This window comes from Ctenopharyngodon idella, chromosome 10 (genome assembly GCF_019924925.1).
Source record: "Ctenopharyngodon idella isolate HZGC_01 chromosome 10, HZGC01, whole genome shotgun sequence".
Taxonomy (NCBI): domain Eukaryota; kingdom Metazoa; phylum Chordata; class Actinopteri; order Cypriniformes; family Xenocyprididae; genus Ctenopharyngodon; species Ctenopharyngodon idella.
In genome coordinates, this window is record NC_067229.1 from 20,705,079 (window position 1) to 20,724,669 (window position 19,591).

Below are 19,591 nucleotides of genomic sequence, written 5' to 3' on the forward strand. Positions count from 1 at the left end.
TGATATTTTCTCTCTCTAATCGATTCTGAGCTTAGTTTTAACAGCAGATGGCGCTCTAGACTAGTTTTTAACCACACTCTCAAACACTCATGAAGAAGACTGCGCTCGTGTGTTCGGCTGAGTCATGTAAGCGGTTAAATATACTTAAATATATCAGATAATTTGTCCTTTATATGACATGGCAACCTGCTGTTTTGACAATATAGCATAGAATTTTAACAACAACAAAAAATTCTAAAAAAAAAAATAATAATAATAGTGCAAAACATCTTAACGTTTCTAATTTTCTTTTGTGCAAAGAAAAGCTTCTTCTTTCTTTTGATTTTCAATTGGCAAACATTTGACCTAGACATGTTCATGACGGTATCATGGGATTCACTCAAACAGAATGAATAGATTGTTTGGTGTCTGGATATCCTCATCAGTGATGTGGGACCACATTAATAAAAGAACCGACATCAAAGAACAAGAGGCAATGTAGAGGACTAAACATCCAGAATAGCAGGAAACCACATCAGACCTCTACTTGTCAACGTTCATCATAAAAAGCAGGACTATTCCTAAAGAGTGGATGGGGATTTGTTTATCCAGCTGGATTCAATGGGGGAATCATGCCCACCTTCGTCAAAGATTTTTAGAATGAAAAAGCAACTATGTTTCTACCAAGAGGTAGATGATAATGAAAGAACTCAAAATGAGTCTGTAGTTGGCTCAACGCCAGTCTCTGAGGGCTATGGGAAATCTCTGCTAACCATTCTTGACAACTGAAGGTGAGGTGAGATCATTGGAAATTCCTCACTGGGATGTAACTGTAACAGTTTAGTAACAGGATTTAAGGCATGATGTATCTCATATTGTGACGCTCGGGAGGAACTGACGCTTGGGCCAGCCCCTCTGTTGTGGAACTCTTCCTGCAATTGTTGGGAAACAATCTGGGATGAAAAAGAGGGGGAGGGAAGTTCCCAATGAGGTAAACCTCAGATTTTTAGAAAACCAATAACACCATGTAATGAGATTACACAGAGGGAAATTTGTAGGCGAATCCTTGCCAAAAAATCTGCACCTTGTAAACTCTAAAAAGCACTGGTCATTCAGAAGCTGCCACAACACTAACAAAACTATAGTGACATTGACTAATAAGAGTTCCCAATGTTTTTTTTTTTAAAGTGTCCAAAAAAAAGAGATTATTTTTATGTTTGTTTCATGTGGCTTTGAAAAACACCTATATTGTTGCTGTTGGGTAGAAACCTCGTATGTCCAAAACTGCTACTTTTCAGAAAATGGAAAAAACACTACTATATATTTTTTAAATAATTCAATTATATGGTCAGACACTTGCATGTGCCATTATATTGTTAACATTTTACCAAAATCAAGTTCAAATGGAGTTACGAGGTTTTTGACCAGCGAATGTCTGACATACTGTGTGTTTTTTTTGTTTTTTGGCAGTCAAATTTTGGACATGTTTCGGTCGTGTTTTGTCCATCATTAGAGCGGCAGCATCTGAGGCAGTAAGTGAGATTTACATTATGTTTTCATCAACTTTAAAGTTTACTGTAACTATGTGGGCGCTCAGTTTTTTCTGTCATTTGGCCAAAACCTCATGTTAGTGGTTCGGTCAGGCTATTTCAGACAGTATTGGCTATGACTCGACAAATGCTAGTCTAAGACACTCTTCTCTGCTTCTCAGATACATAAAACATTAACCTACATAGTGTTTCTTGAGTAAAGAAAACGTAAAGAATTGACATATTCAATCAGCCAGTTCTTTACTTACCCTTGCATTGCAAACAAGCAGAGGTGGTCCAAAATGCGTGCGGCACTTTATTCACGATAGTGGCGGGCGGAGTTATGAGATTTGACTGAGAGTTTGAGGATCCAATGGAGTTACGAAGTTTAGTCACAGTCACAAGCTTTTTTTAATACTTTTCGTTGGATAAAAATTTGCAAAACCCACAGACAGGCGTTTCCACCCGATATTAAGGATATATATAATTTTCCAAAAAAAAAAAAAAAAAAAAAGGTTTAATTACATTTAAACAAATGTTAACCAAACAAAAAGCAATAACATTTTCATTATATTTTGAATGTGTGCGAGTGAACCCAGCTTAATTACGGTTTTCAAGGTACGTTTAAAAAAAAAAAAAAAAAAATGAATTAATTCAGAAATATCATAAATAGAGGTCCTATTTATCATATTTTTTCTTGTATTCTCTATTTTCATAATATTAAAAAAAAAAATAGATTTTTTCTTGGCTTCTCATATTAAGATATTTTTTCTTGTCTTTTCTATTTTCATATTTTAACAAAACTGCTTCATTGCTCATTAAACATTTTTCAAAAAAATAATAAATGTTATGATTTCTTTTCCCCCCATTATGATTAGGCGTTTTACGACACTGCCATTTTAACTCCAATGCAAGAAAATTAGGAAGATGCTTGCCCATGATGCAAGAGTATTTTAAGGCAGTTTCAGTTCACTGTTTTGTGGTTGCTTACTGATTCAAATTAAGAGTCCACCCCCAAGTCTCTATGTAGATCTGCTGATGTCTACGGATATAGTAGTTGCCCTGGTTATCCACCACGTGAAAATTGCAGATCTGCTTAGAAAACCAAGAACACCTTTTTTTTTTTGCCTTTACAAACACCACAAACTGTTATGATGTTGCCTTGAGATAGCTAAAACAAACATCTGGGCAAAGCAATGTGTCTTTATATTTGTTCTTTAAACAATCAAAGTGACATCTAGCTTACAATTAAAGTTATTTTGTTTGCTACGCAAGTTCAGTGGTTTATTGCAGCACTACACAAACTGTTTATTCAGTCTAAGATGAAGTGAAGTTGTGCTAAAGTGAAATTCATTTGTTACAAACAAAACAACAAGGTGGCTATAAATTTGCAAACGAGGAAATTTAAAGCCAGCACTCAACACATAAATGGAAAGAGGCATCAAGAGGCCATTCCACGTGGACCATTTTTATTTTTCTCTCTCACAACGCCAAGTAAAACAGCGAAAATGGAAAAATGAGTATGCGGCAGCGGAAAATCTGCCTGTGCAGGAAACCCTACTGTACTGTGAGAAATAATGACTCCTGTCCTGCAACCTTCAGATCATGGATAGTATACCAAGTGCACTTACCTCATATTTTCATTATAGACTGAGCACCATAAAAATGATGCAGTCAATGTTATAATAATTCATAACTTTGGGGATTTTCTCCTGTATGATCACAATCTTTATAGAGAAACCATTTCAGTCAGAGATTGAAGAAACTACTATAGCTTCATGGCAGCAAGTTTTACATGGGCAAGCACATTTTCTTCAGAAAAGCTTTTCAGCAAAACCCAGGGCGTCTCTTTGACAAAAATGCAGAAAGTACAATGTCCAAAGTTTTCCAAGTTTTTCTCATGAACATCTGCTCCTTATTTCTGAGAGGATGTTGTTATGAGAGAAGAGGGGGAGATGAAGGGGCAGAAAGCATAAATAATTCTTCAACACTTAAAGAGAGACTCACTCTAGCTAGACTAGATATCAGGACTCTTCTTACTTGTTAGTCATTTAGCTGAGTTCTCTTGAAACAGGTTTAGTATTTCTGGAATAGTCTGAGGCTAAAATTATGTAACAGCTCTACTTTAACTGTTTTGTCATCTTTTTTCTTACCCTCATGTCTTTTCAGTGGACGTATGTGGAAAAAAAAAAAAAAGTACGTTCGCATTGCTCTTTTCCATACAACGAAAGTGAATGAAGACTTAATTAAGCTGTCAAGTTCCGAAAAATGACAAAGAAAAAAAAAAAGCACCATAAAAGTATCAAAAGTATAGTCCATATAACTTGTGTACCATCATGAGTGTTTTAGAAGTCTTGGAATATAGTACACAAGTTATATGGAGTAATTCTTATGTGCTTTTTGTTATTTTTACACATTGACAGCTCCAGTCCCCACTCCCCATTCACTTTCATTAGTTGGAAAAAGGCATTAAACATTCATTCATCATATATATTTTTTGAACTGTCCATTTAAATGTCTTGCTCAAAGAGCCAATGCTGAGAATTCGTGAATCAAATTTTCTGTAGTTTGAACCTACAATCTTTCAGTTAGCTGTCTACATCTTTATGCAATAACAGCACACACCACAACCAGATGCAACATAAATGAGGAATCTGCTTTAATCTAACTTGATAATAAATCAGTAAGAAAATAGGAAACATGAGAATGGTTGACATACATGCATTACATTATGTAAATATGACAATGTTTAAGTTGACTGTTAACTTCATGACTGTCAACTCAAATGTCCAAGACCTAATCCAAGACATCCAAGACATGTATAATCAAATCAGCCATTGACAGCATAAAATATCACCAATGAACATCTTAATCTATATATTTACTCTTCATGTGTATGTTTATGTTGTATTTTATAGTTTAAATCTAAAGTTCACCAATGCACAGATACTTTTAACACTAAAAAAAGCAAAGAAAAAAAAAGCACAAAAAACACATTAAATTAAGTTTAAAGGTCTTTCTTACCTAAATCTGGGTGAATCCTTAAGACATTCCTCAAAATCCACAGTGATCTTCATGTTGATTTGATCAGGTTAATGAACAGATTAAAAGCTAACAGGCTAACATTAGCGCCTGTGAATTACAGCTCAATCAGTAACAGCTCTAACTTCTGTTCAAATCACTCCAGAATCCCAAATAAACTGCACATATGAGCGATTACGTCTGATATGCTCGTGCCAGTTGTGCATGAAGCGCTAGAAATGATTTTTAAAAGGTGTAGTCCCTCCAGCACTAACGAGTGGACTGAGCTGATGAGTGTAAATGAAAAGCAAAGACAGGCAGTGTTTCAAAACCAAGTGCGCTGCCTATCTAGACTGCATATTTGGCCACGAGTTTCGTCCTGAAGAAAAGAAATAATTGAGTAGAATGACAATTAGTATGCAACTGTAGTTCATATAACGGGCGGGGATTAGTTTTAGCCAATCAGAAAACGTCTTGCCTGTCAATCATTATGAGCTTTGACATTGGGTTGGTTTGGGTTGCTTTGTAAGGCGGGGCTTTGTAGTTATTGGGAAAACGTGTAAAATCGTTCACAGGATCTTTAATTATAACAAATAATAATAATTATTATTATTAATATATTGTTCACATTTAGCTGTGCAATTCAGTGCAAATTAAAGTTTCTCAGTGTCATTTTTCAGACTATTTAGCGTCCAGAATTAAAGTCCAGTCTTTGCCAGCATTCAGCGATGTCGTATGGTATCTGTTACTTTGCTCAGCGCTGTTCAGGATAGACTAATCACAATCTTTTGGAATTAGTGGATAAGCTTTTTCTTTAAAATATTGTGGGGCGGATATTCATCCATCTTTATGTCAGACAACAATCCTTGAAAGTAATATATTTACATAATTATGCTTTTTAGAGCACAAATGGGTTCAGTGAGACAAAAACAGTCTTGAGATTTGAATGCGACTCAATGGCAGATTCGGTTGTTTGAACAGTCAAGCGCCCCCTGGAGAAAAAGTGACATTTGCCGCCCGAGAGATTTGAGACACAGCCAGAAACAGACAAACGAATCCAATCCTCACTCCCCCTCCTTTCAATTCCTATCTGACACACTACAACACATAATACACAATTTTGTTGCAGCATCAAAGATTGCATCAGATTAGCTCGATGTCATATATATATATATATATATATATATATATATATATATATATATATGCGCGCTAGTGAAATTCGCTAAGTAAAGACACTGACTTTGGTTTCGGGAAACTAACAAAACTCCAGGATCCACGTATGAGGAAAAGGTTCACACCCACTTTTATTAAAAATGAAAAGACAAACATGTCGTTTCGATCTTTAAAATAATTTATGTGCATAAATCACATCTTAATTTGTAGTTTTTATATGCTTTATTTTAAAGCTCATTTTCAGTGATACTGTAGGATCAAGTTTGTTTTTGTTGCTTATATTTTATTGTGAAATACTGCCATCTAGTGGTCTATTTAGTTTGAGTCGAGTCATGTGCACAAGTGGAAACTCGTACTTCCGAGCTCCTGCTATATTCTTTCTAATAATACTACAAAATATTAACATGTATAGTAGAACACTTAAACGATAACTATATAAGTTATCAAATCTTAATAATCGTTCTAGTTCTGTGAGAATAGTGAAATCCACACCACAGATAACGACACAGAGAGAGGAGCCATCGTTGGAATCGCTTTCAAAACAATTTTTCCCGATTATCGACAAAAACATTAACAGCCAGTCTAAGCACGAGCATTTAAAGCGGCATACACTCTAAAAAAATAGCTGCGTCTCATTTCGGAGGTTGCATCCTCCGGCGGTCCCATTTGAAGGCTGCATATGTCATCGTGGACGTCTCATTTAAGAAAAGTAACCGTTAGATTGCAAAGTAAGAAAGAAATTACAGTATATTACACTTCACAATGAATAACAGTCAATTTTATTACTTATTATTTTTCTTAAATAAGACACCCTTGATGACGTATGCAGCCTTCAAATGTGACCTCCGGAGGACGCAGCCTCCAAAATAAGACGCAGCTTCTATTGCCAAAAGTATTGGGATACCCCTCCAAATCATTGAATTCAGGTGTTCCAATCACTTCCATGGCCACAGGTGTATAAAATCAAGCAGCTAGGCATGCAGACTGCTTACAAACATTTGTGAAAGAATGGATTGCTCTTTGGAGCTCAGTGAATTCAAGCGTGGTACGGTGATAGGTTGCCACCTGTGCAATAAGTCCATTCCTGAAATTTCCTCACTGCTAAATGTTCCACGGTCAACTGTTAGTGGTATCATAACAAAGTGGAAGCAATTGGAAACAACAGCAACTCAGCCACGAAGTGGTAGGCCACGTAAAATCACAGTGCGCAGAAGTCGCCAACTTTCTGCAGAGTCAATAGCTAAAGACCTCCAAACTTCATGTGGCCTTAAGATTAGCTCAAGAACAGTGCGTAGAGAGCTTCATGGAATGGGTTTCCATGGCCGAGCAGCTGCATCCAAGCCTTACATCACCAAGTGCAATGCAAAGCGTCGGATGCAGTGGTGTAAAGCATGCCGCCACTGGACTCTAGAGCAGTGGAGACATGTTCTCTGGAGTGATGAATCACGCTTCTGTCTGGCAATCCGATGGACGAGTCTCGGTTTGGTGGTTGCCAGGAGAACAGTACTTGCCTGACTGCATTGTGCCAAGTGTAAAGTTTGGTGGAGGGGGGATTATGGTGTGGGGTTGTTTTTCAGGGGTTGGGCTTGGCCCCTTAGTTCCAGTAAAAGGAACTCTTAATGCTTCAGCATACCAAGACATTTTGGACAATTTCATGCTCCCAACTTTGTGGGAACAGTTTGGGGATGGCCCCTTCCACTTCCAACATGACTGCGCACCAGTGCACAAAGCAAGGTCCATAGAGACATGGATGAGCGAGCTTGGTGTGGAGGAACTTGACTGGCCTGCACAGAGTCCTGACCTCAACCCAATAGAACACCTTTGGAGTGAATAAGAGCGGAGACTGTGAGCCAGGCCTTCTCGCCAACATCACTGCCTGACCTCACAAATGCGCTTCTAGAAGAATGGTCAAAAATTCCCATAAACACACTCCTAAACCTTGTGGAAAGCCTTCCCAGAAGAGTTGAAGCTGTTATAGCTGCAAAGGGTGGGCCAACTCCATATTAAACCCTGCGGATTAAGAATGGGATGTCAATAAAGTTCATGTGCACGTAAAAGCAGGCGTCCCAAAACTTTTGGCAATATAGTATAGCACCAAAAGTGATTCCCCTATTATTACGAGCCAAGAACCACTTTTAGTGCTATATAGTGTAGGCCTAAGAGTTTATTGCAGCGCACTGTTAAAATAAATAGAACATACTCATCCTTGGTTTGGACGCTAATATATTTAGCATTAGTTATTGTTGTTGGTGTGAATGGGCCTTTAATAACAGTATGATGCTTTCAGAATCTGCTATTTTAAAAAACTTTGATGACAGTATTGGCACTTTACTACAGTAATTGTGTTAATTTAAAGGGGCTGGTTACAATGATATATATATATATATATATATATATATATAAATGGCCACCTGTCAGTGGTCATAATGTTATGCCTGATCGGTGTTTGTGTATATATATATATATATATATATATATATATATATATATTACACACACACCGATCAGGCATAACATTATGACCACTGACGGGTGAAGTGAATAACACTGATTATCTCTTCATCTCAGCACCTGTTAGTGGGTGGGATATATTAGGCAGCAAGTGAACAGTTTGTCCTCAAAGTTGATGTGTTAGAAGCAGGAAAAATGGGCAAGCATAAGGATTTGAGCAAGTTTGACAAGGGCCAAATTGTGATGGCTAGGAGAGCATCTCCAAAACTGCAGCTCTTGTGGGGTGTTCCCGGTCTGCAGTGGTCAGTATCTATCAAAAGTGGTCCAAAGAAGGAACAGTGGTGAACCGGCAACAGGGTCATGGGCGGCCAAGGCTCACTGATGCACATGGGGAGCGAAGGCTGGCCCGTATGGTCCGATCCAACAGATCGATGAGACCAAGAAGTTAATGCTGGTTCTGATAGAAAGGTGTCAGAATACACAGTGCATCGCAGTTTATTGCATATAGGGCTGCATAGCTGCAGACCAGTCAGGGTGCCCATGTTGACCCCTCTCCACCGCTGAAAGTGCCAACAGTGGGCACGTGAGCATCAGAACTGGACCACGGCGCAATGGAAGAAGGTGGCCTGGTCTGGTGAATCACGTTTTCTTTTAGATTTCTTTCAGTTTCTGCCAGATACCACAGCACACCTTCAGGGGTCTAGTGGAGTCCATGCCTCAACGGGTCAGGGCTGATTTGGCAGCAAAATGGGGGACCAGCACAATATTAGGAAGGTGGTCATAATGTTATGCCTGTGTCTGTGTCTGTGTGTGTGTGTGTGTGTGTGTGTGTGCCATTTATTTTACTTTCAAAAAAAAATTCAAACAACAAATTCATACCAACATTTTAATGATGACAAATATGCACATTTTCATTTGAAGAACATGCACATCTATTTAAGGAAAAAAAAAAAAAAATCTTAAAAATGGTCACATAATGGCCAAATTACACAAAATACAAGAAAAACAAAACAGAAAGTTCAACATAATCAAAATCAAAGCACTTGTTTAAGCATTTGTGCTTGAGAATGTACAAATGTAGGATAAAACTATATTTGACTTGACCGTATGAAGCCAGTGCAATCCACATCAATGACTGATGGGACATTGAAGAACAAAACCAGACCTTTCACTTTTTCCATTAAAAATAGGCAACCAATTAACAAATAAGTGCTATTAGGTTCAATGTGTCCAGCACTGTTTGAGCGATTGCAAGAATTTTTTTTCTGACATCATTCAGTCAAGGGCAGGGCATGTAAAAATTTGAACTTAAATTTAACACATCTCAAAAACACAGATCTCAAACAAATGATTCTGCTGGTTTTACGTTGAGAATAAATACATTAGCCAGAAAATGCTTTAAAATGCATTCAGGCAGATACGGTGTTGCATTGAAGCACTGATTCCAAAAAGCAATGCTGTGTCAATACCTGGGTGAATTTCGTAAAACCCGTCAAGAACATACATAATTGTTATTATATTATATCTCAAAAAGAACAAAAACAGAAAATCATTAAAATTAGAACTTTAATTATTTGATTGTTTCATTAAACTTAAACATTAAGTAAATGTTTAAATATTTTAAAAAAAATTCATCATTACTGTAATGTATCAGGATGTTTTAGTTTATATTTAACATTTTATTCTTAATTCTCATTATATGTAGGAGTCTTTTTGCATTTTGCAATTAGGTCAGAATTTTTTTGCATTTTGGTAGTGTCAGAATATTTTTTTCATTGCGGTAATGAAACAATTTTTTTGCATTACGATAATGATTCTGAATGACTTTCTTTATTACAGTAACGATAACTCATTGTAGTGCACAAAATATTCTGACTCATTTCTGTAATATATGGTACTAAAATATGCAAAATATAATCTCTCCCCCCCCCCCCTCCCCCCTCCCCCCTTAAGAGTTATTGCCAGGTTTTCCGGCATTCACCCATTTAGCATTTTTTTTTTTAATACAACACACATATATTGTATGAGAGTTAGACTATAAATTGACAAAATACACCAGAATAACAGCCTTTTTAAAGGTCAAATTGCTTGGGTCAAATTAATTTCTCTTTTATTTGGTACTGCACTATAATTATATTCTTCAGTAATCACAAAAAAGAAAAAAAAAAACAACCCCATTATAATGGCGTTTTTAAAAAAGGCAATCAAAACAAACAAAGCTCAATAAGGATGCCAAGACAAAAACCTTCAGAACTGTTCAGCATCTATTAAAGCTGTTGTAGTTTTGGAAAAGCTTTTGATCAGTAGTTTTATAGCTAGTTATGTAATACTCATCTGTTAATTTAAACACAGGGCAAATACAATTAGTGCCAATGTAATTAAACATGGTTTTCAGAAGCCATGCATACAGTAGAGCTCATGTGAGCAGTTTAAAACGGGCTATATGTGTGTGCGACAAAGCCCAAGACCACATCAGTCCCCCTTTACCAGTGCATGCTAAACCACCAGCTTGTTCAAATGGCATTAAACTCAATTACTTAAACGTCAATAACAGTGGTGCTGGGAAATAAGAGAATCAGTATGGTTCATTGTATGACAAGAGCAGCGCTGGGCACAAGCACACTTCTCAGTGGCCTGTCAGCGGCTAGGCATGGAGCTCCCACGCTCTTGGCCACAGGAAGAGGGTGGAGTCCAGGCCTGTAACGGTTTGATAACAGTCTCGTTTCTTAGCATGATGACTAACGTTTGGCAAAAAAGGGATCTGGTTGATATGTGTGGCATTGTGGTGTTGGTGGAATACACAGGGTGGAGGGGAATCCTGGAGCTAAACCCAAAAGGTGACGACACTGCGCCTTCTAGAGGTTCATGTGACAAGGCAGGAGTTTAAGGACAAATCTTGACATCCTTATGAATCCAAGGAATCAGCTGTAATAAATGAAGAGGACAATATGTTTTAATTCATTTCACAATATCAAAACTATTTACATTTCTAAAGAAAAAGCAGTGCAAATATATATACACACATACAACCTTTCAAAATTTTGGGGGTGGTAAGACTTAAATATTTTTGAAAGAAGTTTGTAAAAATACAGTTTAAAAACAGTAATATTGTGAACATAGTGAAAGATTATAATTTTGTATTTGTTATATTTTTAAAATGTAGTTTATTCCTGTGATCAAAGCTGAATTTTCAGCATTACTCCAGTCTTCAGAGTCACATGATCCTTCAGATATATTCTGATATGATCATTTGATGCTGAAGAAACATTTATCACAGTTGAAAATACACATACAAAAATGATTTACTAAGATATATTCACTATATGGTAACTACGACAAGTATATATATATATATATATATATATATATATATATATATATATATATATATATATATATATATATATATATATATATATATATATATATATAATAAAAATAGAAGCGAGTACACCCCTCACATTTTTAAAATATTTTATTATATCTTTTCAAGTGACAACGCTGAAGAAATTACACTTTGCTACAATGTAAAGTATTGAGTGTACAGCTTGTAAAACAGTGTAAATTTGCTGTCCCCTCAAAATAACTCAACACACAGCCATTAATGTCTAAACCGCTGGCCACAAAAGTGAATACACCCCTAAGTAAAAATGTCCAAATTGGTCCCAAAGTGTCAATATTTTGTGTGGCCACCATTATTTTCCAGCACTGCCTTAACCCTCTTGGGCATGGAGTTCACCAGAGCTTCACAGGTTGCCACTGGAGTCCTCTTCCACTCCTCCATGACGACATCACAGAGCTGGTGGATGTTAGAGACCTTGCGCTCCTCCACCTTCCGTTTGAGGATGTCCCACAGATGCTCAATAGGGTTTAGATCTGGAGACATGCTTGGCCAGTCCATCACCTTTACCCTCAGCTCCTTTAGCAAGGCAGCGGTCGTCTTTGAGGTGTGTTTGGGGTCGTTAACATGTTGGAATACTGCCCTACGGCCCAGTCTCCGAAGGGGGGGGATCATGCTCTGCTCATTCATGGTTCCCTCAATAAACTGCAGCTCCCCAGTGCTGGCAGCACTCATGCAGCCCAGACCATGACACTCCCACCACCATGCTTGACTGTAGGCAAGACACACTTGCCTTTGTAGTCCTCATCTGGTTGCCGCCACACACGCTTGACACCATCTGAACCAAATAAGTTTATCTTGGTCTCATCAGACCACAGGACATGGTTCCAGTAATCTATGTCCTTAGTCTGCTTGTCTTCAGCAAACTGTTTGCAGGCTTTGCTGTGCATCATCTTTAGAAGAGGCTTCCTTCTGGGATGACAGCCATGCAGACCAATTTGATGCAGTGCACGGCGTATGGTCTGAGCACTGACAGGCTGACCCCCCCACCCCTTCAACCTCTGCAGCAATGCTGGCAGCACTCATACGTCTATTTCCCAAACACAACCTCTGGATATGACACTGAGCACGTGCACTCAACTTCTTTGGTCGACCATGGCGAGGCCTGTTCTGAGTGGAACCTGTCGTGTTAAACCGCTATATGGTCTTGGCCACCGTACTGCAGCTCAGTTTCAGAGTCTTGGCAATCTTCTTATAGCCTACGCCATCTTTATGTAGAGCAACAATTCTTTTTTTCAGATCCTCAGAGAGTTCTTTGCCATGAGGTGCCATGTTGAACTTCCAGTGACCAGTATGAGAGAGTGAGAACACCAAATTTAACACACCTGCTGCCCATTCACACCTGAGACCTTGTGACACTAATGAGTCACATGACACCGGGGAGAGAAAATGGCTAATTGGGCCCAATTTGGACATTTTTACTTAGGGGTGTACTCACTTTTGTGGCCAGTGGTTTAGACATTAAATGGCTGTGTGTTGTGTTATTTTGAGGGGACAGCAAATTTACACTGTTATACAAGCTATATACTCACTACTTTACATTGTAGCAAAGTGTCATTTCTTCAGTGTTGTCACATGAAAAGATATAATAAAATATTTACAAAAATGTGAGGGGTGTACTCACTTCTGTGAGATATTGTATATAAAATATATGTCATAGAACAGCTTCATTTTGGCCAGTCCTTCGGGAATGTGCCACTGGCTCTTACGTAGATAGTTTAAACATGAAATATAATTTGTTACATTAATTCGCCATTAGATGGTGACAAATACTGTCTTTATGAGTCAGTCAGTCGCAAAGACTTATATTGGAATGGACTGAAACAAGGACATTGTTTTTACTTTAAACAACATCTTACGAGTCGCAATTGACAAATGCATTGACTAGCGCTGTCACAGGGAATCCTCTTATAAGTTAAAAGGACAAAGACAAAGACATCGCTTTCCTCAGCGTACATTCAAACTGATTTTGTGATTATGAATATAAGATTGACCTGAAGAATATCAGCTAGATGCAGTCGATCTCTCTCACATAATACTCTACATATTACAATGAGCTTCAATGTTGTATAAACGCAATATCACACTCATAGCCATGCAATATGGCTCTATATCACAGCTGTGATTACCTACGGCCGAATCACAGCCATGCCGATATATATCGCATATTGCATGAGTGTGATATTGCTTATATATATATATATATACACATACACACATACACACACACACACATATATATAAAAAAAAATTTAATATACAAATATTTATATGATATACATTTATATTATATTATAATTCCATGTTGGCAATGAAACTGTTTTTGACCACAAAACAGAATCAAAAAGTTCCTTTATAAATAAAAATAAATTGTCATAAAAGCCTAATGCATCGAAATGATACATAAAAACAAACAAACATAAAACCTAAACAAACAAAACATATGTAAACCTTTTTTACATATTTGGTTTAAAGCAGTGGTTCTCAGTGTGGGGCTTGGAGATCAGCAGGAAAAAGAAAACTGCTGTCGCAATAACGTTCAAGAGTGTGAATAGCAGTTGGCGCTAACTAGCTGCCTTTATAAGGCGGCACCAAATGCCAATTCAAACACACAAATCAACTGTTGACATGTCACCGTCTTTTACCATCACGTCATAGAAGTTCGTCGCCATAGAAAAGCACCTCTTCAGTGGAAGGCTACACAAGCTGACATTGTGAAGACGCCATTCCGCTGCTGTGTTGCAGTGAGAAGAAGCTGATCTCGTGACGCGAGAACTTACTGCAGTCACTGATTATATATTGTTCATCCAAAGCATCTCTGAAATATTTACATTTTTTGTTCCGATCTATTATTCTCTTACCGTTATATTTTTCCAATGATTCAATGGCATTACAAAGTGAAACTATTGCAGGTGTATTTCACTGCATGTTTTTCAATTTAAAAAAAATCTTTCCATTTTTATAATTTATAGTAAAATTATTTGGTAGTCAGAGGTGGGGGGCCAGATTTTATAAAGGTTTAAAGGGAGACATGACCAAAAAAAGTTTGAGAACCACTGGTCTAAAGGTTCAATAGACCAATTGATTGAAATGAAATATAGGAAATATATTATATATATATATATATATATATATATATATATATATATATATTTTTTTTTTTTTTTTTTTTTTTCCTGACTATTTTTTTATATGTCAAGCTTTACAGGGTTAAATAGGGTTAGTATGATGGTTTATGGGTTTATTCAAATTACTAACCCAAAAAAAAACCCAAAAACAAGCAATAGTATGCTTGACTTATCGAGCTGCATTAAGAAGCAAACATTCTGCTCTATTCTGAAGTATTTTGTCCTTAATTGATGGACAAAAGAGAGCATCTGGAACATCTGGACAAAAGAGAGCTTGGGAGAGCATCTGGAAACCATTCCTGAAACCTCAAGGGACCCCTAATGGTCATCAGACTGGGGTTGAAGACTCTTGTTCAAATGAGCTACAAATCTTCTCACACAACAGGAAATAGATGCATGATGGGCATGTGAAAATTTGTTTACTTTTTAACAATCCATAAAACATCACACTTACTCTTGGTCGGGACTTAACTTTTGAAGTAACTATCCAAACTGCATGTGTAGTTCAATGCAAGTCAATAGTGTTATTCAAATATGGCTGAATTATACTACGGTTTCAGCAGAAACAGAGATCAGGAGCATGAAAAGGCCCATAAACACTATATTTAAATGTCATCTTCATTTACCATCTTGCGGGGGGTCAATGGTGATATCCTCGGTCTCTGTGTCATCCTTCATCTCTTCATCCTCATCTTCCTCCTCTTCCAGCTCATTAGCGATGAGTTGTCGGGCTAGTTTAATGTTCATACCTTCATTATAATGCATCTTCCTCATCATCTGAAACTGCTTCTTTCTGGCTGAGAAAAGACAGAACACACAGCTCTAAACACAAGAATCTGCTGATTCACTGTCGGGAAAGGGAAAGACATGAAGTCAAATCTTTCTTACTAAATAAAAAAACAGATCATAATATTTAGTTCTTTGCTCATGAAGTGCCACATCAGTAAATCAAACTGAATATGGTATGTGCTGTTTTACTTTACATTAGCATATATGTTTGCAAGGCATCCTTGCCCAGAAATATTTGTGATTTTAACATGTAAACAAAGCATTCTGGTGCATTCTGACAAGAAATTGAAGGGAAAAAGACAACATTTGCTTCAAGAAAAAAAAAAAAAAAAAAAAAAAAAAAAAAAAAAAAAAAACCCACATTCATTGACACTAGGGCTGGGCATTGACTAATTTCACAACTGAATTCATGAATTCACAACTCATTGTGCAGCTCGCCAAGCTTTAATTCGTGGCTCGCATGGCAGTAATAATACGGTGATATGATCAAATGTGAAAATAAGCGGGGCAGCCAGAAATCTGCCCCAATGGCTCGCAATGAGAGCACACTGCAGTTCCATTTTTCACCACAGATCTACATTGGAAATTCGTGGGGCGCTGTAGAGCTAGGGAGGGCTCAGAGACTGGCTGATTACGTATTATGAATACATGCCTGTACACACCTAGCATTTCATGTTAGTTAGCTTGTGTTATATACGGACTGAAAATGGATTGATTTCTTATTAAACAAAGTCGCGCACCAAGTGGACAGCAACAAAGCAATGTGACAGTGACAAAAGAGGGAACTAAAGATTCGGAGCATGCAACAACGGCAAATCGACAGGAAGATGACAGAGACGGAGTTTGTGGAGAGTCAACACCTGCTGAAAAGAGAAAGGTATGAGTCATACAAGATGAGCATAGAAAATTTTAAGCAAAGTGGACAGAGGAATTTTTCTACGTCCTCCACGGATCGAACCCCTTGCGTTTAATATGCAAACAAACCTGCTCTGGTTTCAAGCGGCATTTAGAGCGGCATTTCCAAACGACGCATCTAAAATTCAACGAAAGTTACCCACCTGTAAGTGAAAAATTGAGCACCTTTCTTCCTCTCTTTCTGGACAACAATACTCAGGACAACTTCTACAGCTGAACGTTTAAAGGGGACCTATTATGCAAAATTCACTTTTTAAGGTGTTTCAACACAGATGTGTGTCCACAGTGTGTGTAAACAACCAGCCTATAATGGTAAAAATCCACCCAATACTTTTTTTTTTTTTTTTTTTTTTAATAATCCATTTATCATTTTCAATCTCTCAGAACACGCTGTTTGATATTTCCCCCCTACTCCTACGTAAGAGCAAAGTAACCCGCCCATGACTGGTGACGATCTGCCCTGTTAGCACAGACACACCCCTGAGTGAGAAGCACAGAGTCTGCCATTTCTGTGTACTCGCTGTATCAGCTAGAGATACAATGTCAGTGCCAAAAAACATTACAAATGTTCTGTTGTTGTATGTACCAACGAACATACGAGGCTCCATAGACTCCCGCCATCTGAGTCACTGAGGACACTGTGAAGTTATTACTCAAGGATGGATCAGTACAAACTGTGCGTGATCCTCTCCGGAGCGATACTGGTCACAGAGAGTGCGCGCACTTTATTACAGTCCATCGGAGTTGTTTTACGGATATAAAGTTGACCAGTTTATTAAGCACTCCCGAAAAGGCATAAGGTAGGTCTGTATATATTTGTTTACTGTTAGTTGTAATGAGTGTTTTTGTGTAATTCGCTGTGTATGTTGATGATAATACAAGGGAGAGAGTTTATAGATAAAAAAAAAAAAAAAAAAGAGACTTTAATGCGCACTTCTTGTACTGTGTTTTATTCAGCTCTTGATTTTCTGGAGTGATAACGTATGCGTAATCTTTTGTGTGATGTACAATAAACTTCATAAACTCATCAGTAAAGATTTGGCCATCATTCAGACAGTTCGCTACAACAGGCTCGTACTAATAGTGGATAAAAGCAAGATGACAACATAAGATATAAACGCAATTAAACGAAATTATACTTCTGTTCTGTCTCCATGCAGCATATATTCTCTGGCTCTGTAGTCATCATTTTCAGACTCCGATTCGAACTAAACACCACTTTGGAGAGTTTCTGACATTATTAGTGTGTGAGATTGTTCCGTCACCGGAGCTCGGAGCATCAGCTCTTGAAGCTCCACCCTCTTAGGCCATGAGCTGCAGCTCATCTGCACTTAAAGGGACCCACACTAAAACGGCGTGTTTTTGCTCAACCCCAAAAAGTGGCAAGTTTAACATGTTATAAAAAATTATCTGTGGGGTATTTTGAGCTAAAACTTCACATACACACTCTGGGGACATCAGATACTTATTTTACATCACTTAAAAAGGGACATAATAGGTCCCTTTCACTGAGGCATCTTTTGAGTTCGCATGGATTTTGGCTTGGGGAAAAAAAAAACCCTTCTCAGACAGAAATTGTGAAAGATTTCTTTTTGGCTTTAGCAGAAATATTGTTTGCAGAGTTTGACAACAAGGACGCAATTGTAAATCAAATTAAAGGACTACAATTATCCGATTCCACCATAATGAGGCAGATTGAAAACATCGGCAAAAATGTGAGTGACCAGCTCTGTGCAGATGTGTCAGCAGCACTGTGTTTTAGCATCGTGGTGGATGAAAGCACCGATGTCACAGATGTTGCTCAGTTGTGTGTTTGGGTGAGGTTCCCCAAAGAAGAGTCTTTCCGAGAAGAAATGCTCTGCTTACTTCCATTTGTTGGCCAAACGAGAGATGAGGACATTCTGAATGCACTTCTGGCAAAAAAAAAAAAAAAAAAAAAAATCTCAGTTGGTCAGGTCTAGCAAGTGTGTGCACGGATGGAGCCCCTAGCATGCGAGGAAAGGAGAAGGGGCTTGTTGGGCTCATGAAAAAAAAAAAAAAAAAAAAATACCCAACTTTATCAGTTTCCACTGCATCATACATCAGGAGTCACTGGTATCAAAACTGAGAAATAATACATTCCAAAACATGATGCAAACATTTGTTTGTGTGGTAAACTTCATTGTCTCCAGAGCGCTGAACCAGACAGAGTATGGTGATTTACTGATGCACAGTGAGGTGAGATGGTTGTCCCGTGGAAAAGTGCTTGAACGGTTTCTAAAGCCTCCTCCCTGAGATTTGCACTTTCCTGGACAGCAAAGGAAACCGAGAGCCAGAACTGGAAGACCCATGCAGGATCACACAGCTGGCCTTTCTGACTGACATCACCTGTCACCTGAACACTCTCAATTTGCAGCTTCAAGGAAGAAATAAGCTTCCAAGCAATATGCTGAATGCAGTCAGAGCATTTCAGAACAAAATAACTGCCCTGTACATACCTGACAGAGAATTCATTCACTTCCCCAAACTCAGAGCTGTCACCACAAATGACCCATCTCTGCAGCAGCACTTCAGCCACAAAGAATTTGTGAATGTTTTGGAAGAGCTGAGGGGGGAATTTGAATCCAGATTCATGGATGTGAATGAACTTTATTGAAAACCCCTTCCACTTCAACCATCACTCTGCTCTGCCCTACTCAGCGTGCTGCTGTCGAAATTGAAATGATAGAACTGCAGACAAAAGACATTCTCAAATTTGAACTCAGAGCAGCTGTTGGTGACTTCTGGAGTTTGGTGTCTAAAGAAGATTATCCCACTTTGAAACCACATGTGCAAAAAGTGATCTCCTTTGTGAGCACATAAACTTGTGAGTCAACATTCTCAACCATGAACACTATAAAGAGGAAACAGAGAAACCGCCTCAGCAATGAACATCTTGCATGCCTCACAAGGATTGCAACAACAAGCTACAAATACAATATGAAGAAAGTCAAGGAAATGCATGCATGTTTCCGCTCATCCCAGCATTAAGATAATCCTGTTTTTTTGTCATTAACCCTTTAAAACCGGATGTGTCGTCGGCAACACATCCAACCAAGCTGTATTCATGTTACCGTAACTCTTGAACCGTTTGCACTATCAAAATAATTCAAAGTGCTCCTGACAGTAGACAACATGCGCTTTACGCCAATATACAGCTTTTTTAATTGTAATTGTATGCTTTC

At 37.9% G+C, this 19,591-nt stretch overlaps 2 protein-coding genes across 6 annotated transcripts in view; both read right to left on the minus strand.

The window, feature by feature from the left end:
• The window catches only part of LOC127521973 (arf-GAP with coiled-coil, ANK repeat and PH domain-containing protein 2-like), a 43,929-nt gene extending 39,017 nt beyond the window's left edge, over positions 1 to 4,912 (minus strand). For 2 of the 5 annotated variants that reach the window (XR_007932493.1, XM_051911503.1), the window contains exon 1: positions 4,533 to 4,912. Coding sequence is in view for 2 of the 5 variants with exons in the window: in XM_051911503.1 (XP_051767463.1) it covers positions 4,533 to 4,585 (53 nt within the window). In the remaining 3 variants the exon portion in view is untranslated. The remainder of the gene's footprint in view (positions 1 to 4,532) is intronic. The other 3 variants (XR_007932492.1, XM_051911502.1, XR_007932491.1) reach the window with 2 other exon arrangements.
• Positions 4,913 to 9,028: 4,116 nt separating this feature from the next.
• The window catches only part of ppp1r2 (protein phosphatase 1, regulatory (inhibitor) subunit 2), a 33,143-nt gene continuing 22,580 nt past the window's right edge, over positions 9,029 to 19,591 (minus strand). Inside the window, exons 5-6 of the mRNA XM_051911506.1 lie at positions 15,311 to 15,481; positions 9,029 to 11,081 (exon numbers count right to left, since the gene is read on the minus strand). Of these exons, the coding sequence (XP_051767466.1) occupies positions 11,062 to 11,081; positions 15,311 to 15,481 (191 nt within the window). The 3' untranslated portion in view covers positions 9,029 to 11,061. The remainder of the gene's footprint in view (positions 11,082 to 15,310; positions 15,482 to 19,591) is intronic.